General features: G+C 35.4%; 1 protein-coding gene across 1 annotated transcript in view; it reads right to left on the bottom strand.

The window, feature by feature from the left end:
• RIC1 (RIC1 homolog, RAB6A GEF complex partner 1) overlaps positions 1-20311 on the bottom strand; it is a 127526-nt gene that overhangs the window by 67124 nt on the left and 40091 nt on the right. The window contains exon 6 of the mRNA XM_021712315.1: positions 12771-12850. Within this exon, the coding sequence (XP_021567990.1) occupies positions 12771-12850 (80 nt within the window). The remainder of the gene's footprint in view (positions 1-12770; positions 12851-20311) is intronic.

The raw sequence follows: 20311 nt of genomic DNA, 5'->3' as shown, positions 1-20311 counted from the left end.
TGATTCAAAAACAAACAAACAAACAAAACCCCCAAAACTCTCAATAAATTTGATAGAGTATAGCATCAGATAGTTGGAAGAGAGCCATGGGAGATGAGGCTAGAAGGTTAGGCTGAATTCACATTATGATGGGTACCGAATGGCAGCAAAACAGTAATAAACTGAGTATTTACTATGTATGTTACAGTGTACTAAATGCTCTACACACATTATCTCAATCAAGCATTTATAATCTTTTGAGAAAGGAATTACTATCCCCATTTTTCCAGAGAGGAAATGGAAACTTAGAAATATCGAGAACTCTAATCTTGGTCACAGAGCTGATAAGTGAAAGAGTTAACATTTGAACTTGTGGCTTTAACTCTAGGCGCCAAGCTACTGAACATTATTACAGAGTTAAAGAGGTCGACACAATAAACTTTGTCTGCATGAAGAAATAATGCAATGTACACTATAAAATGGACTGGCAATGGGACAGGAGCAGGAGTAGGCTGTAAATATTATGTTCTCACATCTGGGCACACAGAAGAACTGTGGTCTCTTACCTACTTAAAATTATATATGGCCACATGACTTACTTTGGTCTACAAAATATGAGAAGAAGTGATTTGTGTCACTTCTTGACAGAGAATTTAGGAGCCAAAACTTGGACACCATGTTCTGTTTTTAATCCTCTACCATGAGAATTTAGCCTATGCCTGCTAACATAGTATATAATCAAATAACTGACAGTTGCTGGACTTTTGTCCAGCAAAACTCAACAAATAAATAGTTTATGACTACATGAGTGATTTTATTAACTATGCAGTCTGAGTAGTAGAAAGAAAGAAGAATGATGAAAAATAAACAGTTTAAGAAACTTGCAGGAACAAAAATCATGCATACCAACATATGTATAATGGAAGAGAGAGAATATTTGAAGAATATTTGAAGAAATAATGATTGAAAACTTTACAAATTTGACAGACATGGATCTAAACACCCAAGAAGCTCAGCAAACTCCAAGTAGGATTGATTTAAAAAGATCCACACTGAGACACATTATATTTAAATTGTCAAAAGACAAAGAGAGAATCTTGAAAGCAGCAAGAAAAGTGATTCTTCATGTACAAGGGATTCTGAGTAAGATTAACAGTTAATTTTTCACCAGAAACCACAAAGGCCAGAAGGCAGTGAGATGTCATATATCAAGAGCTAAAAGGGGAAGGAAAAAAAAAAAAAGTCAACCAAGAATTTTACATCTGGAAAAACTATCCCTCAACAATAAAGGAGAAATTAAGAAATTTCCAGATAAACAAAAAGTTGGGGGAATTCGCCAGAAGTAGATTTGCACTGTAAGGAAATGCTAAAGTAAATCGTTCAGGCTGAAAAGAATAGACAAGCAGCAATAACTCAAAGTCATATGAGGAATAACACCGATACAGGTAACTAGGTAACTACAAAGGCAAATATAAAAACCAGCAGTATTTTATGTTTGGTTCATAAATCTGGCTTCTTCCCTGTATGATTTAAAAGACAGATACATAAAACAATAATTATATATCTATATTAATGGTCACAGTGTATAAAGATTCAATTTGTGGCAATAACAACATAAAAGGGAAGGGATGGAGATTTTTAGGAGTATAGTTTTGGTATACTGTTGTAGCTACGTTGGTAATAATTATGCTGTTGTATGTGTTAACATATTAATTGTAACCCTAAAGGTAACCACTAATAACTAAAACACATACAGAAAAGGAAATGAGAAAGGAGTCAAGATGATACACAGCAAAAACTCAATTAAACAAAAAAGAAAGCCAAATGGAGGAAACCAGAAACAAAAAAAGATGCAGACATATAGAAGTAAAATATGGGAGTTCTTCCTTATTAGTAATTACTTAAAATATAAGTGGGTTAAATGCATGAATTAAAAGGCAGTATTGTCAGAATGGATTAAACAACTAAATTCAGTCATAAGTTGTTTATAAGAGAGTCACTTTAGATCCAGAGACTCAAACAGGCTAACGTGAAAGGATGAAGAAATATACTCCATGCAAATAATAATCAGACAGGAAAAAAATAGACTAAGTCAAAAAAGCTGTCTCAAGAGATAAAGAAAGATTTCTATAACAATAAAGTGGGCAATATAGCAAGAAGATATCATAATGATAAACAGATATGCATCTAACATCAGAGCCTCAAAATACATGAAGCAAACACTAATATAACTGAAGGAAGAAATTGAAAAACCTACGAAAAAAGAAGGCAGACTCTCATTTCTAAAGTCAGAAATGAAAGTCAGGACATTACTATTGATCTTACAAGAAAACCAGAATTGATTATAAGAGAATACTGTGAACAACTGTATGCCAACAAAGTTAGATAATCTATGTGAAATGGACAAAATCCTAGAAACACACAAATTTCCAAACAGACTCAAGAGGAAATAAAACATATGAATGGACCTATATAACAAGTTGTGAAATTGTTATCAGTAGTTAGAAACCTCCCAATAAAGAAAAGCCCAGAACCAGATGGCTGCACTGATGACTTACACTAAGTATTACAAAATAATCAAATCAAAGCTCTCAAACTGTTAAAAAAATAAACAAATAAAAAAAACAGAAGCAGAGAGAACACTTCCTAATTCATTCTATGAGGCCAGCATTACCCTCATACCAAAGCCAGACAAAGGCTGCAAGAAAAGAAAATTAAGGCCTGATACACCAAAAATTCTCAATAAAGTATTAGCTAACTGGATCCAGCAGTATATTAAAAGGATTATACACTATGACCAAATCGGATTTATCTTATCCCAAGAATGTGATGGTGATTCAGCATCTAAAAAAATCAATGTGATACACCACATTAACAGAATGAAGAAAATAAATTTTAGGATGATCTCAATTGATGAAGAAACATCTGACAAAACTCAATACTCTTTCATGATAAAAGCACTGAACAAAGGAAGAACAGGAAAGAACTTCCTCAACAAGACAAAGGATATTTAGGAAAAAGCACACAGCCAACATCTTACTCAAAGGTGAAAAACGGAAGGCCTTTTAAGATCAGGAACAAGACCAAAAAAGCCTGCTTTCACGATTCATATTCAAGATCATACTGGAAATTCTAGAAAGCAATGAGGCAAGAAAAAGAAATAAAAGCCACCCAATAGTAAAGGAAGAACGAGAACTATCTCTACTCAAAGATGCCATGATAATACAGTATATACAGAAAGTCCTGAAGAATCCACAGAAGAGTTATTTGAATAGATAAATTCAGCAAAGCTGCAGGGTACATGATCAACACAGAAATCTTACGTATTTATCCACATTAGCAATAATGAATTAAAAAAAGAAACACGTAAAACAACTCTACTTACAACCGCATCAAAAAGACTAAAATAGGAGTACATTTAACAAAGGAGTTGTTAAGACTTGTCCACTGAAAGAAATTAAGGAAGACCTACAGAAATGGAAAGATATCTTGTGTTCTGAGTGGAAGACTTAATAGCATTAAGATGGCAATACTCTCCAGAGATGGCTACAGATTCAATGCAATCTCTATCCAAATCCCAATGGCCTTTTTCGGGGTGCAGAAGTGGAAAACCCAATCCTAAAATTCATATGGAAAGGCAAGGAACCCTAATACACAAAACAATCTTGAAAAAGAACAAAGTTGGAGAATTCAAAATTCTTGATTGAAAAACTAACTGCAAAGCTATAATAACCAAAACAGTGTGGTAGGAACATAAAGGCAAACATAGAGATCGATGAAATAGAATTAAGAGTCTAATAATAAATCCATACATCTATAGTCAATTGGTTACTGATGAGAGTGCCAAGAGCATTCAATGGGGGAAAGAACATTCTCTTTGGGAGGCTAAGGTGAGTGGATTGCCTGAGCCCATGGGTTCGAGACCCGCCTGGGCAGCGAGACTTCATTTCTACAATAAATCAAAAAATCAGCCGGGCGTGGTAGCACACGCCTGTAGTTCCGGCTACCTGGAAGGTTGAGGTGGAAGGATCGCTGGAGCCCAGCAGGTCGAGACTGCAGTGGCCGGGAGCAGCCACTGCACTCCAGTCTGGGCAACAGAGTGAGACTCCAACTCAAAAAAAACCCCAAAACAAACAAACAAACATACAGTACTGGGACTATTTTTTTTGTGTGATAGAATCAGATTGGATCCTTCACTCATACCATAAGTAAAAAATTAATCAAAAACCTAAATAAAAACTATTCTCAAAAAAATAGAAGAAAATATAAGGGTAAATCGTCATGGTCTTGGGTTTGGCAGTTCTTTCTTATACTCCCAGAAGCACAAGAAACAAAAGGACATATAGATAAATTGGACTTCTTCAAAATAAAAAAAATTTTTTTTCCAAAATATACGATCAAGAAAATGAAAAGACAAGCCCGGAGAGTGAGAAAAAAATCTGAAAATTATTTATCTTATAAGGATCCTTTACCCAGCATATGTAAAGAACTCTTATAACTCTGGCAAAAGAAACAACCCAATTAAAAAATGGGGAGAAGACCTGAATAGAGATTTATCTGGAGAAGATACACAAATGGTCAACAAGCAAATGAAAATATGCTTGATGTCATTAGCCATTAATGAAATGCAAATCAAAACCATAATAAGATACCACTTCACATCCACTGGGATTGCCGGGCATGGTGGCACACGACCCAGCTGAGGCAGAAGGATTGCCTGAGCCCAGCAACCTGAGGCTGCAGTGGCCGTGAGCGTGCCACTGCACTCCAGCCTGGGCAACAGAGTGACACTCCAATTCAAAAAAAAAAAAAGTTTCTTACTATATTAAAGAAACTATCTTTGAAAACACTTGGAATTTCCAAGTACTCTGTAAACAAATACTGTCAAAGTTTCCAAGAAGAGTCTGTTATTATTTATATCTGATAAATGACTCAATTTGAGACGTACTTTTAAACAAGAGCACCTGTACTTTTGTGGCAACTTCTGAAGGTTTTATTATTCCTCAAATTCTAGTTCACTCTAAAGCCTTAATGAACCAGAATTTCCTTCTTTTCTAAACACATATAAATGGTCTTAACTATCCAATGCAGGCAGATTATGCATAACAATTCAAAAGGCAACCTAAGGGTAACACCTTCAGATCCCCTCCTGCTGTGGAAGCTTTCCTGTCCTCTCAATAAATCCTGCTTTCTCACTAAAAAAAAAAAAAAAAAAAAAAAAAGGCAACCCAAGTAATAATACCAGCTGCAACTTATTAAGAATCTAATAACAATTCCTCTCATTTTACAGAGGCTCAGCACAGAAAATACAAAGTAGCTTTCCAAAGTCATAGTAAAAAGCCGACTCTGAACTGGAACCCAGGCCTCTCTGATTCCAAATGCCATATTCTTCTTCAGAACTCTAAAACTACTGGATAGTTATTTGAGGTAGTAATATGGAGCCCAAGAAAAATATTATGAAAGTAAGAAAAATGAAACCAAGCCAATTTGAGAGCTTTGTTTTCCTAATGTATTTCTATATGTGTTAATAACTTCTGCAATTAAAAGTACAGTTTCCCAGCTTTCTATTCTAATGAATGACAAGGCATTCGTGTCAATAACTGGCCGCTAAAGCGCAATGAAAAATGAAATGCTTCTATGGCGTCGATCAACTACTAGTCAAACATCCCATGGTCTTGTGGAGGGAGTAATTGCCCATAAATTGATAAAAACCAAAAATCAAACCATAGTACCCTCAAATATATCACACACATTACAGAGAAGTCTTGAAAGAAAAATAAGAAGACTGTCTAAATTTAAAGTGTGCCAAGTGTACTTTGGAGGGCTAGATCAGATGACACAGAAAATCCACTATACAACTAAATTCAATGGCATTTATTTGAGCAAATTCTTTTGTGCAGGAGATTCAAAATACTTTAAGTGCTAGCTAAAGAAAATAATAATGTGGCAAATAAACTAACTGATTTGGGGTATGGGGTATGGAAGAACACAAACTTCAATAATGCAGTTAATTATACAATGTTTTTTCTTGCAACATAACTTACCTAAAGCCTAGCTTTTTTCCCCCAAGTACAGAGGTCATGTCTCCTCATCTATAAAACTTTGCTGACAAATGAGCACTTCTCCCTACAATACCTGTAACAGCTTTTCAAGACATTAGTTTACTTGACAATAAGGGTTTGATGATGACAATGATGATGAATCCCATTTCAGACGATTCAAGAAAATCCATAAATGTCCTAGGCTTGATCTAGGGAGTTCTAGCAGTCACACACACACTTGAGACTGAGACTTGGGTTCTCACACCTTAGTTCTGGAAAGGCTCAGAATGATTTACTTCCCCAAACTCCATATCTCACATTTCATTTGCAGACAATATAATTGTTTACTGGAATGCCCATAATAATGAAAGTATTTCTAGATGAAATGAAATAATGATTTGGATGTGCTTAAATATACATTAGTGGAAAAAGACTGAAAACTGTTCAACCTAACTGGACACACAGGTGGTCATTTTATTTTTCTACTAAAAGAGTAATGTATACCAAACTAGTCCTACAGAAACAAGAAGACCGGATGAAATATATGAAATGACCATACTCACACATTAGATAGCAGGCAGCACAGGCCTATTATGAGTAGAGGGAAACAAACAAGGCTTTCTGGCAGAAGTTACCATGCAGGATTGGAAAACCTATAGTGTGAGAGTCTTGCTAAATCAAGGAGAAAAAGTTCAGGGAAGCAGAAGCAGTATTTGTGGTGCAGAGCAACCAGCTGTGACATGGGAGTTACAAAGAGCTCTAGACTCTAGAAGCCTACAAAGGTTCCCTTGAGTCTTACTGAATACTAAGCTATGCAAACACCTGGTGACATCCTGCAATCCAAGCAAAGAATAGTTGACAGGGATTTTGGCTACCCAGCTCATGTAGGACTGGGAGACATTCCAGTTCTGATTTGTCAGAGTGGGACGACCTTGTTAAAGACATAGGACAAGCTGGACATGGTGGTGTATGCCTGTAGTCCCAGTTACTCAGGAGGCTGAGGTGGGAGGATCCCTTGAGCCCAGGCGTTAGGGGTTATAGTGAGCTATGGTCACACTACTGCCACTGCAGCCTGGGTGACAATGCCTCTCTCTCTCGCTCTCTCTCGATCTCTCAAAAAAAAAAAAAGACACAAGACCCAGGACAATCAGTAGAGACCTCAGAAGGGCTAAGCTAGCCTAAAGGTTAAATTCACCCTAAACACACACACACACACACACACACACACACACCCCCCGCCCAAAACATAAAAACAGGTCTCAAAAGGATCAAGTAGTTTAACTGCCATCTAAAACAAACCTCAACATTCTTTAAAGGAAAAATACAAATATCAGATAATCAATAATGTAATTCAATGTCCAGCATCCAATCTAAAATTACTAGACATGTGATATGACCCAGCAATTCTACTCCTAGGTATTTATTTACCCAGAGATATAGGACAACTGCAGAGTGAAAGGAGATTAGACTCAAAGAAAGAAGACAAAGCTCACATTTTTTTATCTTTATATACTTCTCATTGTTTGATTTTTTTAAAATAAGATATTCATGGATTACCAGTGCAAATTTTTGAAGGTACAATGGGGATGCATATGAGGAATCAGTTACTTCTTGGGCACAAGGGAAGACAGGAAAGTTGAGGGCGTAAGCTTTGTATGATTAGAAGAAATGTCTGATCTTGTAAAGCCAAAGAAGAGACAGTGGAGGAGGCACACTGAGTAAATAACAAAGGAACAGAGACATAAATTAAATAGTAGCTATGAGCTCAATGTGCTTGAGATATGAAAAATGCCAGGCCAGAGAGCTTAGATTTTATTTTATGGAAATTGGACAGAAATGAAAATTTATAAGACAAGAATCACATAACCAGGTCTATGTTTTGAAAACTAAATCTGGTATTAATGCAAAAAATAAGTTTCAGTTTGTAGGAGAAAGAGACTAGGGGAAATGAGTTTGTAAATAAACTTTTTTAACAGACAAGGGGGAGGACCCGAAGGCCCCTAGAAAGAATAGTGAAAATAAAACAGAGATAAAATAATTCTAGACACACTGAAAAACCAATCAACAATAAAACTTGATCACTGAGCAAATATGGGAGTGAAGAAACAAAGTATCCAAGGTTTTCTACCACATACAACTGTATAAAAGATGACGTAACCGCAATCAAGTTTAGCAAAGCAATAGCATATCTGGCTTGATGGGGAGCAATGAGAGAGGGTTAGATATGATGAATTTAAGGCTGCCTCTAGGAACATCTAAACAGATCTGTCCTGGAAAGATGGGCCTGAAGCTCAAGAAAGTCAAACTAGATTAAAAAATAAGATTTGGACCACACTCACACATACTGAACAATTAAAGCCAGAAAGAACATGCAGAGCACAACTCAGAACAAAATCCTAGGGAACACTAAGGCATTGCTTTAGGTATGGTGCAATAACTTAGGGTACAGATTTAAACCCAATGACTTTATGAAGTAGATGGTGTTAATTCCATTTAGCAGAGGAGTAAAATGAAGCTAAAAAAAGAAAGAAAGAAAAAGAAAGCAACATGACCAATCTGAAAAGCCACTTACAAACTTTACGCAGAAAAATGAGGAGTAAATTTTATGTTTGAAAAAAAAAATCATTTAGGGGCAAACTGTAAGACAGATTAAGGAGACATTATAACAACCCAGGAGAAAAGTGACAATCCAAAATAAATAGTGTTGTTGGGAATTAGAAGGAGGCAAAATAAATGACTTATAAGGTAGAATATACTGGACTTGATATAGACTGGCTATGGCTATTAATAAGCAGGAAGAGTAAATAAACTCAAGTTCATGGTACCGTCATTTACAAAAAAAGGAAACGGGTTCTTCGACTTCCCCAGGATTAAGTTACTAAGAATCAGAGTGCATTTTCATATTTATAGTTCATCAAAAAATCCACCCTTTCTTGCTAGCTATAAATTATTAGATAGGACCTAAAATCTGTTCACAGTATCACCTTATGAACTTTTCAAACTGCTAACCTTCACGGAACCGAAGGATCTTCTCCTGGGGGTATAGACTTTGCTGCCTCATCCATCTGGAGACACTTGCAAATGTCACCCTCTTTTGAATGTAAAGACACTGACCACTCTTATTTCAGGCCATGTACCCACCCTCTATACCCTTGCCCTGGTTTACTTTTTCTACAGGATGTATCATCTACCTTATAATTTCTTTTATTTAGGGCCTTTGGGTGTTTTTGTTTTTTTCACTGTGCCTTTTTAGCATCAGCATTTAGTGTCTGGAGCCTGACAAAACTCAACGCTTTTAAACAGATGGATGAAACTAATTTTCAGAAGAGATTTTTGAAAGAGGTAGTAACCTTATTACTATATCTCTTAAAAACAAATACCATAAAAACCGTTTTTTTGTCTTCACTATTGTTTACATTCAGATAGCTTTCAATCTGATAAAAACTATGTGCAGAGCTCTCTGAATTGGGCAGATCTTTGAACAATTATATCACTCTTTGAATTTAGGTGCCATATTTGGACCAACAGGGAGTTATTTTCATGGCCCATAACTTAGAAAATAGTATTACTACCAATAAGCACTCATGCAATTATAGTGTAAACTAATGAAAGCATGTAATATACAAAGTTCAATAACTAAAGGTCACACATGTACATTTGCAGTACATATTCATACTGAAATCAAAGTAGACATGGGATGTTTTGAGAGGTTCCAAGGAAATAAAAAAGGTCACTAATATACTTTGTCAACTTTAGGAACTGAACATAGAACAAGGTATATTGTTAGAAATAAGGGGAAATTTTTCCTGTCTCTCTTCTTAGAAAACTAACACTCAGAATGCATTAACAAAAAGAAATGTGCTCAGAGAAACTTTCATGAGCCTGTAATTAGTTCAAGATCTCTTTTCTCCTTTAAATTTGATGTGATTTAGTATATGCTTCTATCCCTTAATGGAAGCTTATCCTGCAAGGAAGTTGGATTTCTGAAGGAATAAGTAGTATTGAAGTTAGAAATTGCTACCTCAGTCAGCTATTCTCGTCTTCCTTTCCAGCTGGCACTAATTCATTAACAACAAGCTAGTAAGAAGTATATTTAGTTCTCAAACACGGCAAAGTTTATGCACTGTCAAGACTACTTAGTTTAACTGGTAATCCCCTGCAGTCTTAGAATTACAAGGTAAGAGAACATTTTGAAAACTTCTCTGGAACACAAAAAGTTAGCTCTCAAGATACTATTCTAAAATACTATAAACATATGTAATCACGTTAGTGAGCTGAAATAAGAAAATAGGGTTTTCACAGTTTCAAGATAAGTTATTTCTCCACCCTGCCCACAGTAGTATAAATTAATCAAGTTAATTCAATTGTTTCTGATTATTGCTTTTTATTTATAGAACATGTCCAAATTAAGGCTTAAAAAGGTTAGATCCAGTAGTTTAAAATGCACAAGTAAATCAAATTTTAGTCATTGCAACAGTTCTTCAAAAGAATCACAAAATTATTACTTAAGATGAAGAAAATAAGCTTTACGTTACCCACAAAGCAATTTAAAATTTCTAAACACATCACAATGTCCATATCATTTTGCAGTCCATTTATGCCAAAAGAATTTTGCATTCAAAATTTATTGAAAAATAACCATATTAAATCTCATTATCAGAAAAATTTCTACAGCTTAAAACCCAAATACCTCAACTAACACTGTATTTGTTACAAAAACAAGTGGCGACAGCATCAAGAAAATCTAGACAGTTCCTTGGAATCTAACTGACCTATAATCAGCGATCCCAAACCCTTTTGGCATCAGGGACTGGCTTTGTGGAAGACAGTTTTTCCACAGACAGGGCTGGGGGACGGTTACAGATGAGTCAAGCACAGGACGTTTGTTGTGCAGGTCAGCAGTGGCATAAGAGCCTTATGAGGAGTGCACAGCCTAGATCCCTCACATGCGCAGCTTCCAACAGGGTCGACGCACCTATGAGAACCTAGTGTCACTGCTAATCCGACAGGAAGCATAGCTCAGGTGGTAATGCAGGTGACAGAAACAGCTGCAAATACGGATAAAGCTTCGCTGGCTCACCTGCTGCTTACTCCTCCAGTGCAGCCTAGTTCCTGACAGGGAGCTGGGACACCTGGATGACCTAGGTCAGCCTTTCCCAATATCTGTTCTCAAGAATGTTAGCAAACCTTACTTAAACGAACAATTTTAACTACAGTCTTACCACTCAGGAACATTTACTACAAAAATTTGTATTACATTGCTCTGGATTTTTTCTTTAATGATTTCTGTCATTTTGTTGTAAATAGCTGTGGTCATATTATATACATAATTTTGTGTGACTTCTTTCTTCACGTGGTATTATAATATGGTCAGGTTCTTTTTATTGAGTCTGTCTCTCTGTTGCCCAGGTTGGAGTACAACGGCATGGTCACAGCCATCACAGCCTCAACTTGCTGGGTTCAGGTAATCCTTCCTCAACCTCCCAAGTGGTTGGAATTACAGGCATGCACTGTCACACCCAGCTAATTTTTGTTGATTTATTGTAGAGATGAGGTCTTGACAAGTTGCCCAGGCTGGTCTCAAACCTGTGGGCTCAGGCAATCCCCTCATCTCAGCCTCCCAAAGTGCTGGGATTATAGGCATGAGCCACTGCGCCTGGCCGTCAAATTCTGAAGTTTGTAAATTTCTCTGAGACATTATATTTAGGAACTGCATATCACTCTAAAAGAAGGATGCACCACAGTTAACTTACTAATTAACTTTCTGTTATTATGCCTTAATTTATCAGAAGTATGCAACACAAGTTTTATGAAGCTTCCATGAGTACTAAGTAAAGATTTTTTAAAACCTATTTTAATATATTAAGTGTGTGGATTGAAAAAAATTCTTGTATTTAATGTTCTATTTTGTTAGAGTCACTACTGGGCCTAAACTGTTTCTCTTGGGTTTGGTGGTTGCTATATTTCCTCTTGAGATTTTTGCCAATTTAACCAGTGGAATCTTTGTGTGTTTATTAGCAATTTATATGATCCTTTATATAAAAATAGTAAGACTTGCCCCTGTTTGCCACAGGTACTTCCCAGTTACTTGTTTTTTAAATGCTTTTCTTTTTTCTATTAATTATCAAAAATTTAGACTTTCATATAATGATATCTGCTTTTCCCTTTAATTTTTTATATACATATTAAACTCTGAATACCTTCCACCGACTAAAAATGTGATGCTCTTTTATATTTTTTAATCCAATTTTATGGCTTAATCTTTCTTTAAAAAAAAAATCATGCTTGAAAATTTTATGTTCTTTTATTTCAAAGGTTAAGAACTGCTGTAAGGAAAAAACAATGCAAAATACACATAATTAAGTACTTCAAAGAGTCCATGCTTCTCCCAAATTCCAAGCAAGAGATAGTTAACTGTCTAGGGTTTTTTTCTATACATATACAAAACCATAGGCAACATTTCACCTCCTCCCCTCATCTCTTACCTCTTCTTTAATAAGAACTAGAGAACATTACACCTGGAATATATTAATGGTAATTCTAGATGTCCAAGAAGGGATAAAGTCTATCACCAAGATCCCCAGACTTATTTAATTACAGAATACCAAAGACCTGGTAATTCTGAAAACACTATTTGGAAATGGCAGCTTAATTTTATTTTAATTACTTCAGACAGCCCCAAACCATAATGTTTTCTGAATGTGAAGTATGTAAATCAAATATTAAAAGAATGAATGGCAACAAACTTACTTGGGATACACTGGTTCATAAAGGTACTTGTCCCCTCTTGCAGATGTAATATGAAAAAATAAGATGTAGCCATTTGCCGTCTGAAAGAGAAATTTTATTAATCATAAATTAAAGAGTACAATTATGACTGTAACCCTGAATTTTAATTTTATAAATTTTTACTTGGAAAAAATTTCACTCTTAAGAACCCTCCTTTGACGAATTAGTTTAATTATGCAAATAGAAATGTCTTTAGTTAACGTAACCCACTTAAAGTTTTACACATCTGAAGTACTTCATAAACGTGTAATTAGATCAATAGTTCAGAAAATATTACAGGCATGGATATTTTCAAATAAGTGTTTATAGTTGTAAATCAATAGTAGGTGATTATTTTGCAAACTATACAGAACTTTTAAAACTCTGCACTAATATGCAAGTAATTATTCTAAGTTTTAAAGTAGCAATGCCATTTCATGACATTACTATACCTTTATGATAAGATATATAATATATTCAAAAGTTCACATAGTATCAACGGAATAACTTATTTATAGATTTCAAAATCATTCTTTTGATCTCTGGTTTACTAGAAAGTGCAGCCTGAGGTACAGAAGAAAAACAGCAAATGTTTATTGTTTTTTTTTTTGAGTCGGACTCTTACTCTGTCGCCTAAGCTGGAGTGCAGTGGCTTGCTCACAGTCACTGCAGCCTTGACCTGCTGGGCTCAGCTGATCCTTTCACCTCAGCCTTCCAAGATGCTGGAACCACAGGTATGCACCACCACATCCAGCTAATTTCTTGATTTACTGTAGAGACGAGGTCTTGCCAAGTTGCCCAGGCTAGTCTCGAGCCCCTGAGCTCAGGCAATCCTCTCGCCTCTGGCTCCCAAAGTGTGGGGATTACAGGTGGGCCCAACAGCAAACATTTAATTTCCAAAATTTGAACATCGGCTAGCTCATTTTGCGACTTTAACAAAATATTTTAAAAATAGAAACTGTATTAAAAACAGTGCTGTTTTACATTTATATAAATAAATAAAATATTGTATTTAGCTATTTCAAACAAAACATTTTTAGGCATAATGGGGTGGAATGGCAATGTTTTGCCCAAACTACTTTTCACTAATACTGAATTCCTATCAGTTTAGAGGTAAGTAGGCATTTATCCAAAGTAGAATGAAAGAAAATCAAAGGAATTACTCAAGATTTCAAGCTTCTTTCCAATTCTGGCTTCCTGTTTTTCGCTTAAAGGAATGACTGAGAAAATATTCAGTTTCTTTAGCAAAGTCAAGTTGTTTGTTTTCTTTTTAACTGTTAACTTTACTATTTTATAATGTATTCAAAAACTGTATTTCAACATTTTAGGATAGAAAAGTGTAAAGATCATCTTTCAGATAAGATAATCTTTCTAATTCTTCATGTGCAATTTTTGTTCTTGCAACTTGGAGAACATGGAAGCAAGCAGAAAATGGCTTCAAATGAAACCACAGTAAAAGTTTCACATCCATTACTCCTATACAGATTTATGACTTCAAAAATTTTAAACTCTACTGTTACTCTATATAGGCTAGAAAAGTAAACTAACATGGACTACCACTTAAGATGAATAATATTAACTTATAAATGCCATCCGAAATATTAGTTACCAAGGCCAGAAGTTCAACATTTTTGAGTAGCAAATGCTAATAATATAGTCAGAATTTTAGCAAGTCTTTAGAAGACTATAATGTCAGGGAGAATATGCATCATTTTGCACCAGCATTTAGAAATTTCATATATATAGCATACTAACTGAAACTTCAAATAGTAGCCTGATTTATTATTTTGATATTCTACATATCAATCATCTTTACTAAGTACCTAAGACTTTGTATGAGTACTAAATGCTACATACTTCCAGGTCTCCATGACATTTATCATTGACATTTTATAAACAGTCCTGCCTTTGAGCAATTTTAAGTTTTGATAGTAAATGATTATCCTTAAAAAGCAGCATCGTAATGTTACTATACTAAATCTGTGATTATGCAGTGTTATAATGGCCCTTCTCTTGGCATTCCCAAAATAATGCAAATAAAGCATGTAACTATTGCTTAATCTGTAGGCAACAAGCCCAATACCTTCTTCTAACTGCATACACACACAAACACACACATCCACCCCCAAAACTAAACTAATTTTTCTAAGTAACTTGGAGTTCTTTTTCTAGTTATGGCCTCACATTTTAAATATTTGGTTTTCCTTTCTCCAAGACACATTCCTACTGGATTATGTAGCTTTCATCACAGAGGTCAAATAACAGGCAACTTAAATTAAATGACAAGTTTTCTTGCCCCTTTCTTTTGTATAGCCATGAATTAGGGTCACAGACACATACGGATAAAGGCTATCATAGGTACACACAGATAAAGGGATAAAAGAAGAAAATCATCACTTAAATAGGATGAAATAGACTTGTTCTAGTAATACCACTTAGAATGACAACAACTAGAAATAGTTTAAAAAGACATTAACAATGCATCAAAAATTCAGTCAAATAGATATGAATATTGAAGCTTAACATGCAATTTGTTCAGTTGTAAATATAATAATGGTAGACTTTAAAAAGCATGCAGACTACCTCACCTAATTCCATATTTTATTTTATTTTATTTATTTATTTTTTTTTTGAGTTGGAGTCTCACTCTGTCACCCAGACTGGAGTGCAGTGGCCGCTCCCGGCCACCGCAGCCTCGCCTGCTGGGCTCCGGCGATCCTTCCGCCTCAGCCTTCCGGGTAGCCGGAATTACAGGCGCGCGCTACCACGCCCAGCTGATTTTTTGATTTATTGTAGAGATGAGGTCTCGCTGCCCAGGCGGGTCTCGAACCCGCGGGCGCAGGCAATCCACTCACCTCAGCCTCCCAAAGGCACGGGATTATAGGCTGAGCCACCGAGCCCGGCTAATTCCATATTTTAGAAAGAAGAATTTAAATCTGGAGGTTGTGGTTGTTGATGTTGTTATCACTATTACTACTTGTTTGTGTTTTGCTTTGTTTGGGCATTTGGCAAGTTTTCCCATTTCCAAAAATTAAGTATGTTTAAAATCTTTTTGTGAGTGATGCATGACATACATACGGTAAACGGTGCTTTTCTGTAAAGAGTAAGAATTAAAATCCTACTGTCAAGAGGCAAATCAACTGTTATGCTTAATTAACGCTTGACTTGTGAGCAGCAATTCCAACACCTTCCTTTGTAATTATCCAATTCTACTGCACATGCATTCACTAGCTACCACAGAATTCCAAGTCATACTGCATTTCTTCCTTAGGATAGACTTTTTTATTATAAAAGACAAAACAGATTTATGCATCTGGCTCCAATAACCTGAATGATGCATCAGAAATATTTCCATATTAATTTGAGAGGCAAGGATTTGATGATTTAAAGATATGTATTTTATTCCAATATACTATCACATCAGGCTTCAAGTATCGAACTAACACTTTTACATTCTTAACACTGGTCTGAAGTGGGGTTTTCTGTTTTCAATTTATTATAAATGTTCAAAATAAAAAATATATAAAATTAGTCACCCCAAATCATGCCATTCCCCAAGACAATTTAGCATTTTTTGAATAATCGTCCAGACTTTGTACATACATATACATAAACATATTCAAGTGGAAATGATAAAAAGTTATAAATCAAAAGTATCCAGAAATATAGGTAATGAGTATCTCGACATGAATAATCATCTCAAATTATTATTCCTAATACTATCACACTGTTTTATATCAGAGCACTAATTTAAAAAAATAAAAGCCAGACGTCTGTTTCCAACCAAGATGAATTAAGCTGAAGTTGATTTGATTTCACCTGAAATCCCCTCCAAAAAAACCCAGACAAACACTGGCATCTAGCACTGAAGGCCATCATCCTTGAGAGCTGGGAGACAACTGAGATGTTTCCCTTCTGACCCAGCTAACTGCCTTGTGAAAATTTCCAGGTCACAGGCCAGAAAGAGTCTGGCCAACTCCGATTTGAGAAAAAGAGCTGAGTGAGAGTCATGTAGAATAAGACAGCTAGAACTCATGTGACAGAGTACCAGAGTGGAGAGAACGGCGCAGAGAAAGAATTCAAGAGCACCAGTAAGGACATGCATGTGAGGCAACTACTGCCTTGTCTGACAAGCAAGACCAAAGAAAGTCAAAAATCACAGCGTTCTGGGTATAACACTCAGGAAAGCAGTCCTCAGGTAGTCCTGTAGTAATCCTATGAAGGTATTGCCTTAGTAGCAGGGAGTAATAAGCTCAAGATTCAGCACCACTCCAAACCCACAAAACAAAGCACAAAACAAGACATGAACAGATCAAACTGTTTCCAAGTAACTTAACTGCATTCCATAATACAGTTCAGGACTATTTATAGGACCACCGAAATATCCAGCACACACAAAATAAAATCACAATGCCTGACGTCCAATCAGAGACAGGCAAAAAAATATGAGATGTAACGCAGAAACATTAACCAACCAAAGGAATCCATCACTCAATCACAGATGCTAAAACCAGCACAGAAGAACATCAATGAGGTGATATTATGAGTACGACAACAATTTTAACCACTTGGATAAGATGGACACATTCCTTGAAAGACATAAACTGTCAAAGTTCACTGAAAGGAAATGGGACCTTGAAGAGTCTATATTTATTAAAGAAATTAAAACTGCAATTCAAATCCTTCCCATAAACAAAATTCAAGACTCAGCATCAATGGTAAATTCTACCAAATATTTAAGAAAGAAATATTATCGATTCAATACTAACTCTTTTAGAAAACCACAATGGAAGAAGCACTTCCTATTACTCCCATAACAAAACCAGATAAAGACATTATAAGAAAACTCATTAACAAATCTAAACAAAACTAAAATTAAACATTGCAACTAAGTGGGGTTTATTCAGGAATGCAAGCTTGGTTTACCATTCAAAAATCAATAAATGTAACTCACCATATTAACAAACTAAAAAAGAAAAATTATGTTAGTCTTGATAAATGCAGAAAAAGCATTAGACAGAACCTAACATCCATTCCTAATTAAAAATTCTCAGTAAATTACAAAGAGACGGGGAACTTCCACAACATGATAAAGATCACCTATAAGATACCTATAACATCATTCTAAATGGATCAAAGACTGAATGCTTTCATCATTTCAATACTGTCTAGAAAATCTAACCAGTAAATTCAAGCAAGAAACAAACGTATATAGACTGGGGGAAAAAAGTAAAACTGTCTTTTGACATGGTCATCTACATCAGGGGTCCCCAATGCCAGGCCCAGACCAGGACCAGTCTGTAGCCTGTCAGGAATAGGACACACATCAGGAGGTGAGCCATGGGTGAACGGAGCTCCGCCTCCTGCCAGATCAGTAGTGGCATTAGATTCTCAGAAGGCCACGAACCCCTTAATGCCTGATGATCCTTCCAAACTCCCCCCCAAAAAATTGTCTTCCACAGAACCGGTTCCTGATGCAAAAAAAGTTAAGGACTGCAGGTCTACATAGAAAATCCAATGGAATCTACTAGAATGAGTTTTGCATGATTGCAGGATATAAGACCAATATAGAAAAACCAAATGCATATCTATATAGCAATCAGCAATCAGAAAATGAAATAAAAGTATCAACAGCATTAAGAATATAAGATACTTTGGGATAAATCTGGCAAAAGATATGAAATACCTGCACACTGATCATTACAAAACACTGAGATTAAAAATCACTCTATAGAAAAGATACCTGCACATGTATGTTTATCGCAGCATTGTTCACAATAGCAAGAACCTGGAAGCAACCATGCTGTCCATCAAAAGAGGACTAGATTTAAAAAATGTGGTACATATACACGATGGAATACTACGCGGCCATAAAAAAGAACAAAATCATGAATTTTGCAGCAAACTGGATGGAACTAGAGTCTATAATACTGAGTGATCTCTCACAGAAACAAAGATCTGAGTATCACATGTTCTCACTCAGATAGTGGACCTTGAACATCCAACGTAATACTATAAGAAAATGACTGACAGTGGTGGGAAACTATGGGGGGGAGGGGAAGGAAGATGGGATTAATGGTAGTAAATATCTGTCTGGGGATGGGGAGACACCTCTTATCAACAAGGGTGCCTGAACGGGGCATATTTGTATACCTAACCCTTAACTGTACCCCACAATATCATAATAAAAAAAATATTGATTAAAAAAATACTTAAACAAATGGAGAAGTATATCTTGTTCACCGTTTGAAAGATTCAATATTGATAACTGACAGCCCTTCCCAAATAGATCCATAGAGTCAATATCATTCCAGCAGATATTTTTGTATAAACCAACAAGGTGAACCTAAAATTTACATGGCAATACAAAGGTCTACAATAGCAAAAGCAACTTTGAAAAATAACTACATTGGAAATCTCACACTACGCAATTTCAAAAATTACTGTAAACTGAGTAATCAAAATAATGCTATATTGACATCATAAAGATATACAAACAGATCAAGGAACAGCATAGAGAATTTAGAAATAAACCCACAAATGTGGACATTTGATTTTTGACACAGGTGCAAAGAATATGTGGTATAGGAGAGATAATCTCAACGAATTGTACTGGGAAAAATATGTATCAAGATGCAAAAGATGAACTTCTTAACAGTAAGAAATCAAAGAACCCAATTTTATAAATGGGCAAAAAGTCTGAACACTTTACTAAATACAACACCTACAGAAAGGAAATAAAAGATGTTCATTAGAGAAATGCAAGTTAAAACTAAAATGAGATACCATTACACATCTATTGAATGATTAAAGTTAAAAAAAGCATACCCTATCATAAGCTGGCACAGATAGAGAGGAACAGAAATTCTCATATACTACTAGAAGGAATATAAAATGGTATTATTCAAATAAAACCATCCTTGAAAAGTTAAACATACTCCTATCTCATAATCTAGCCATTCTACCCTTTTATTTACCCATGAGAGAAGGAAATATAACACAAAGAATATAAAAGAATTTTACATAGATGTTCATAGCAGTTTGTTTGTTATAGCCCCAAATTGGAAACAACTCAAATGTCCATCAGTAGATGAGCTGATATGTCAACTGTGGGAAATCCATCTGACTACTACTCAGAATGAATTACTGATTCACAATAACATGGATGAATCTCAAAATAATTATGGTGAGTGAGAGAAACTAGAAAAAACAGAACTTTAAATTGTATGATTCAATTAATATAAAACCCTAGAAAACGCAAACCGATCTGCAGAACAGAAAGCACATCAGTCATTAGTTTTGAGAGGGGTGGGAATCATGGCAGAAGAAAAAAACCGCAGAGGACAAAAAAGTTACAGAAGAGCACAAGGAAATCTGTGGGGAGTGACAGATCTGATCGCTATTTTGATTGCAGCAATGGTTTCAAAACGTATCAAATTTTACACTTCAAATATGTACAGTTTTTACTATAATTATCAATTATAATTATCAATAAAACTGTTTTTAGGAGGCTGAGGTGAGTG

The sequence above is a fragment of the Carlito syrichta genome, unplaced genomic scaffold (genome assembly GCF_000164805.1).
Source record: "Carlito syrichta isolate Samal-C Ts95f unplaced genomic scaffold, Tarsius_syrichta-2.0.1 Scaffold303180, whole genome shotgun sequence".
NCBI classification, from domain to species: Eukaryota; Metazoa; Chordata; class Mammalia; order Primates; family Tarsiidae; genus Carlito; species Carlito syrichta.
This window is presented reverse-complemented; position numbering and strand designations above follow the sequence as displayed.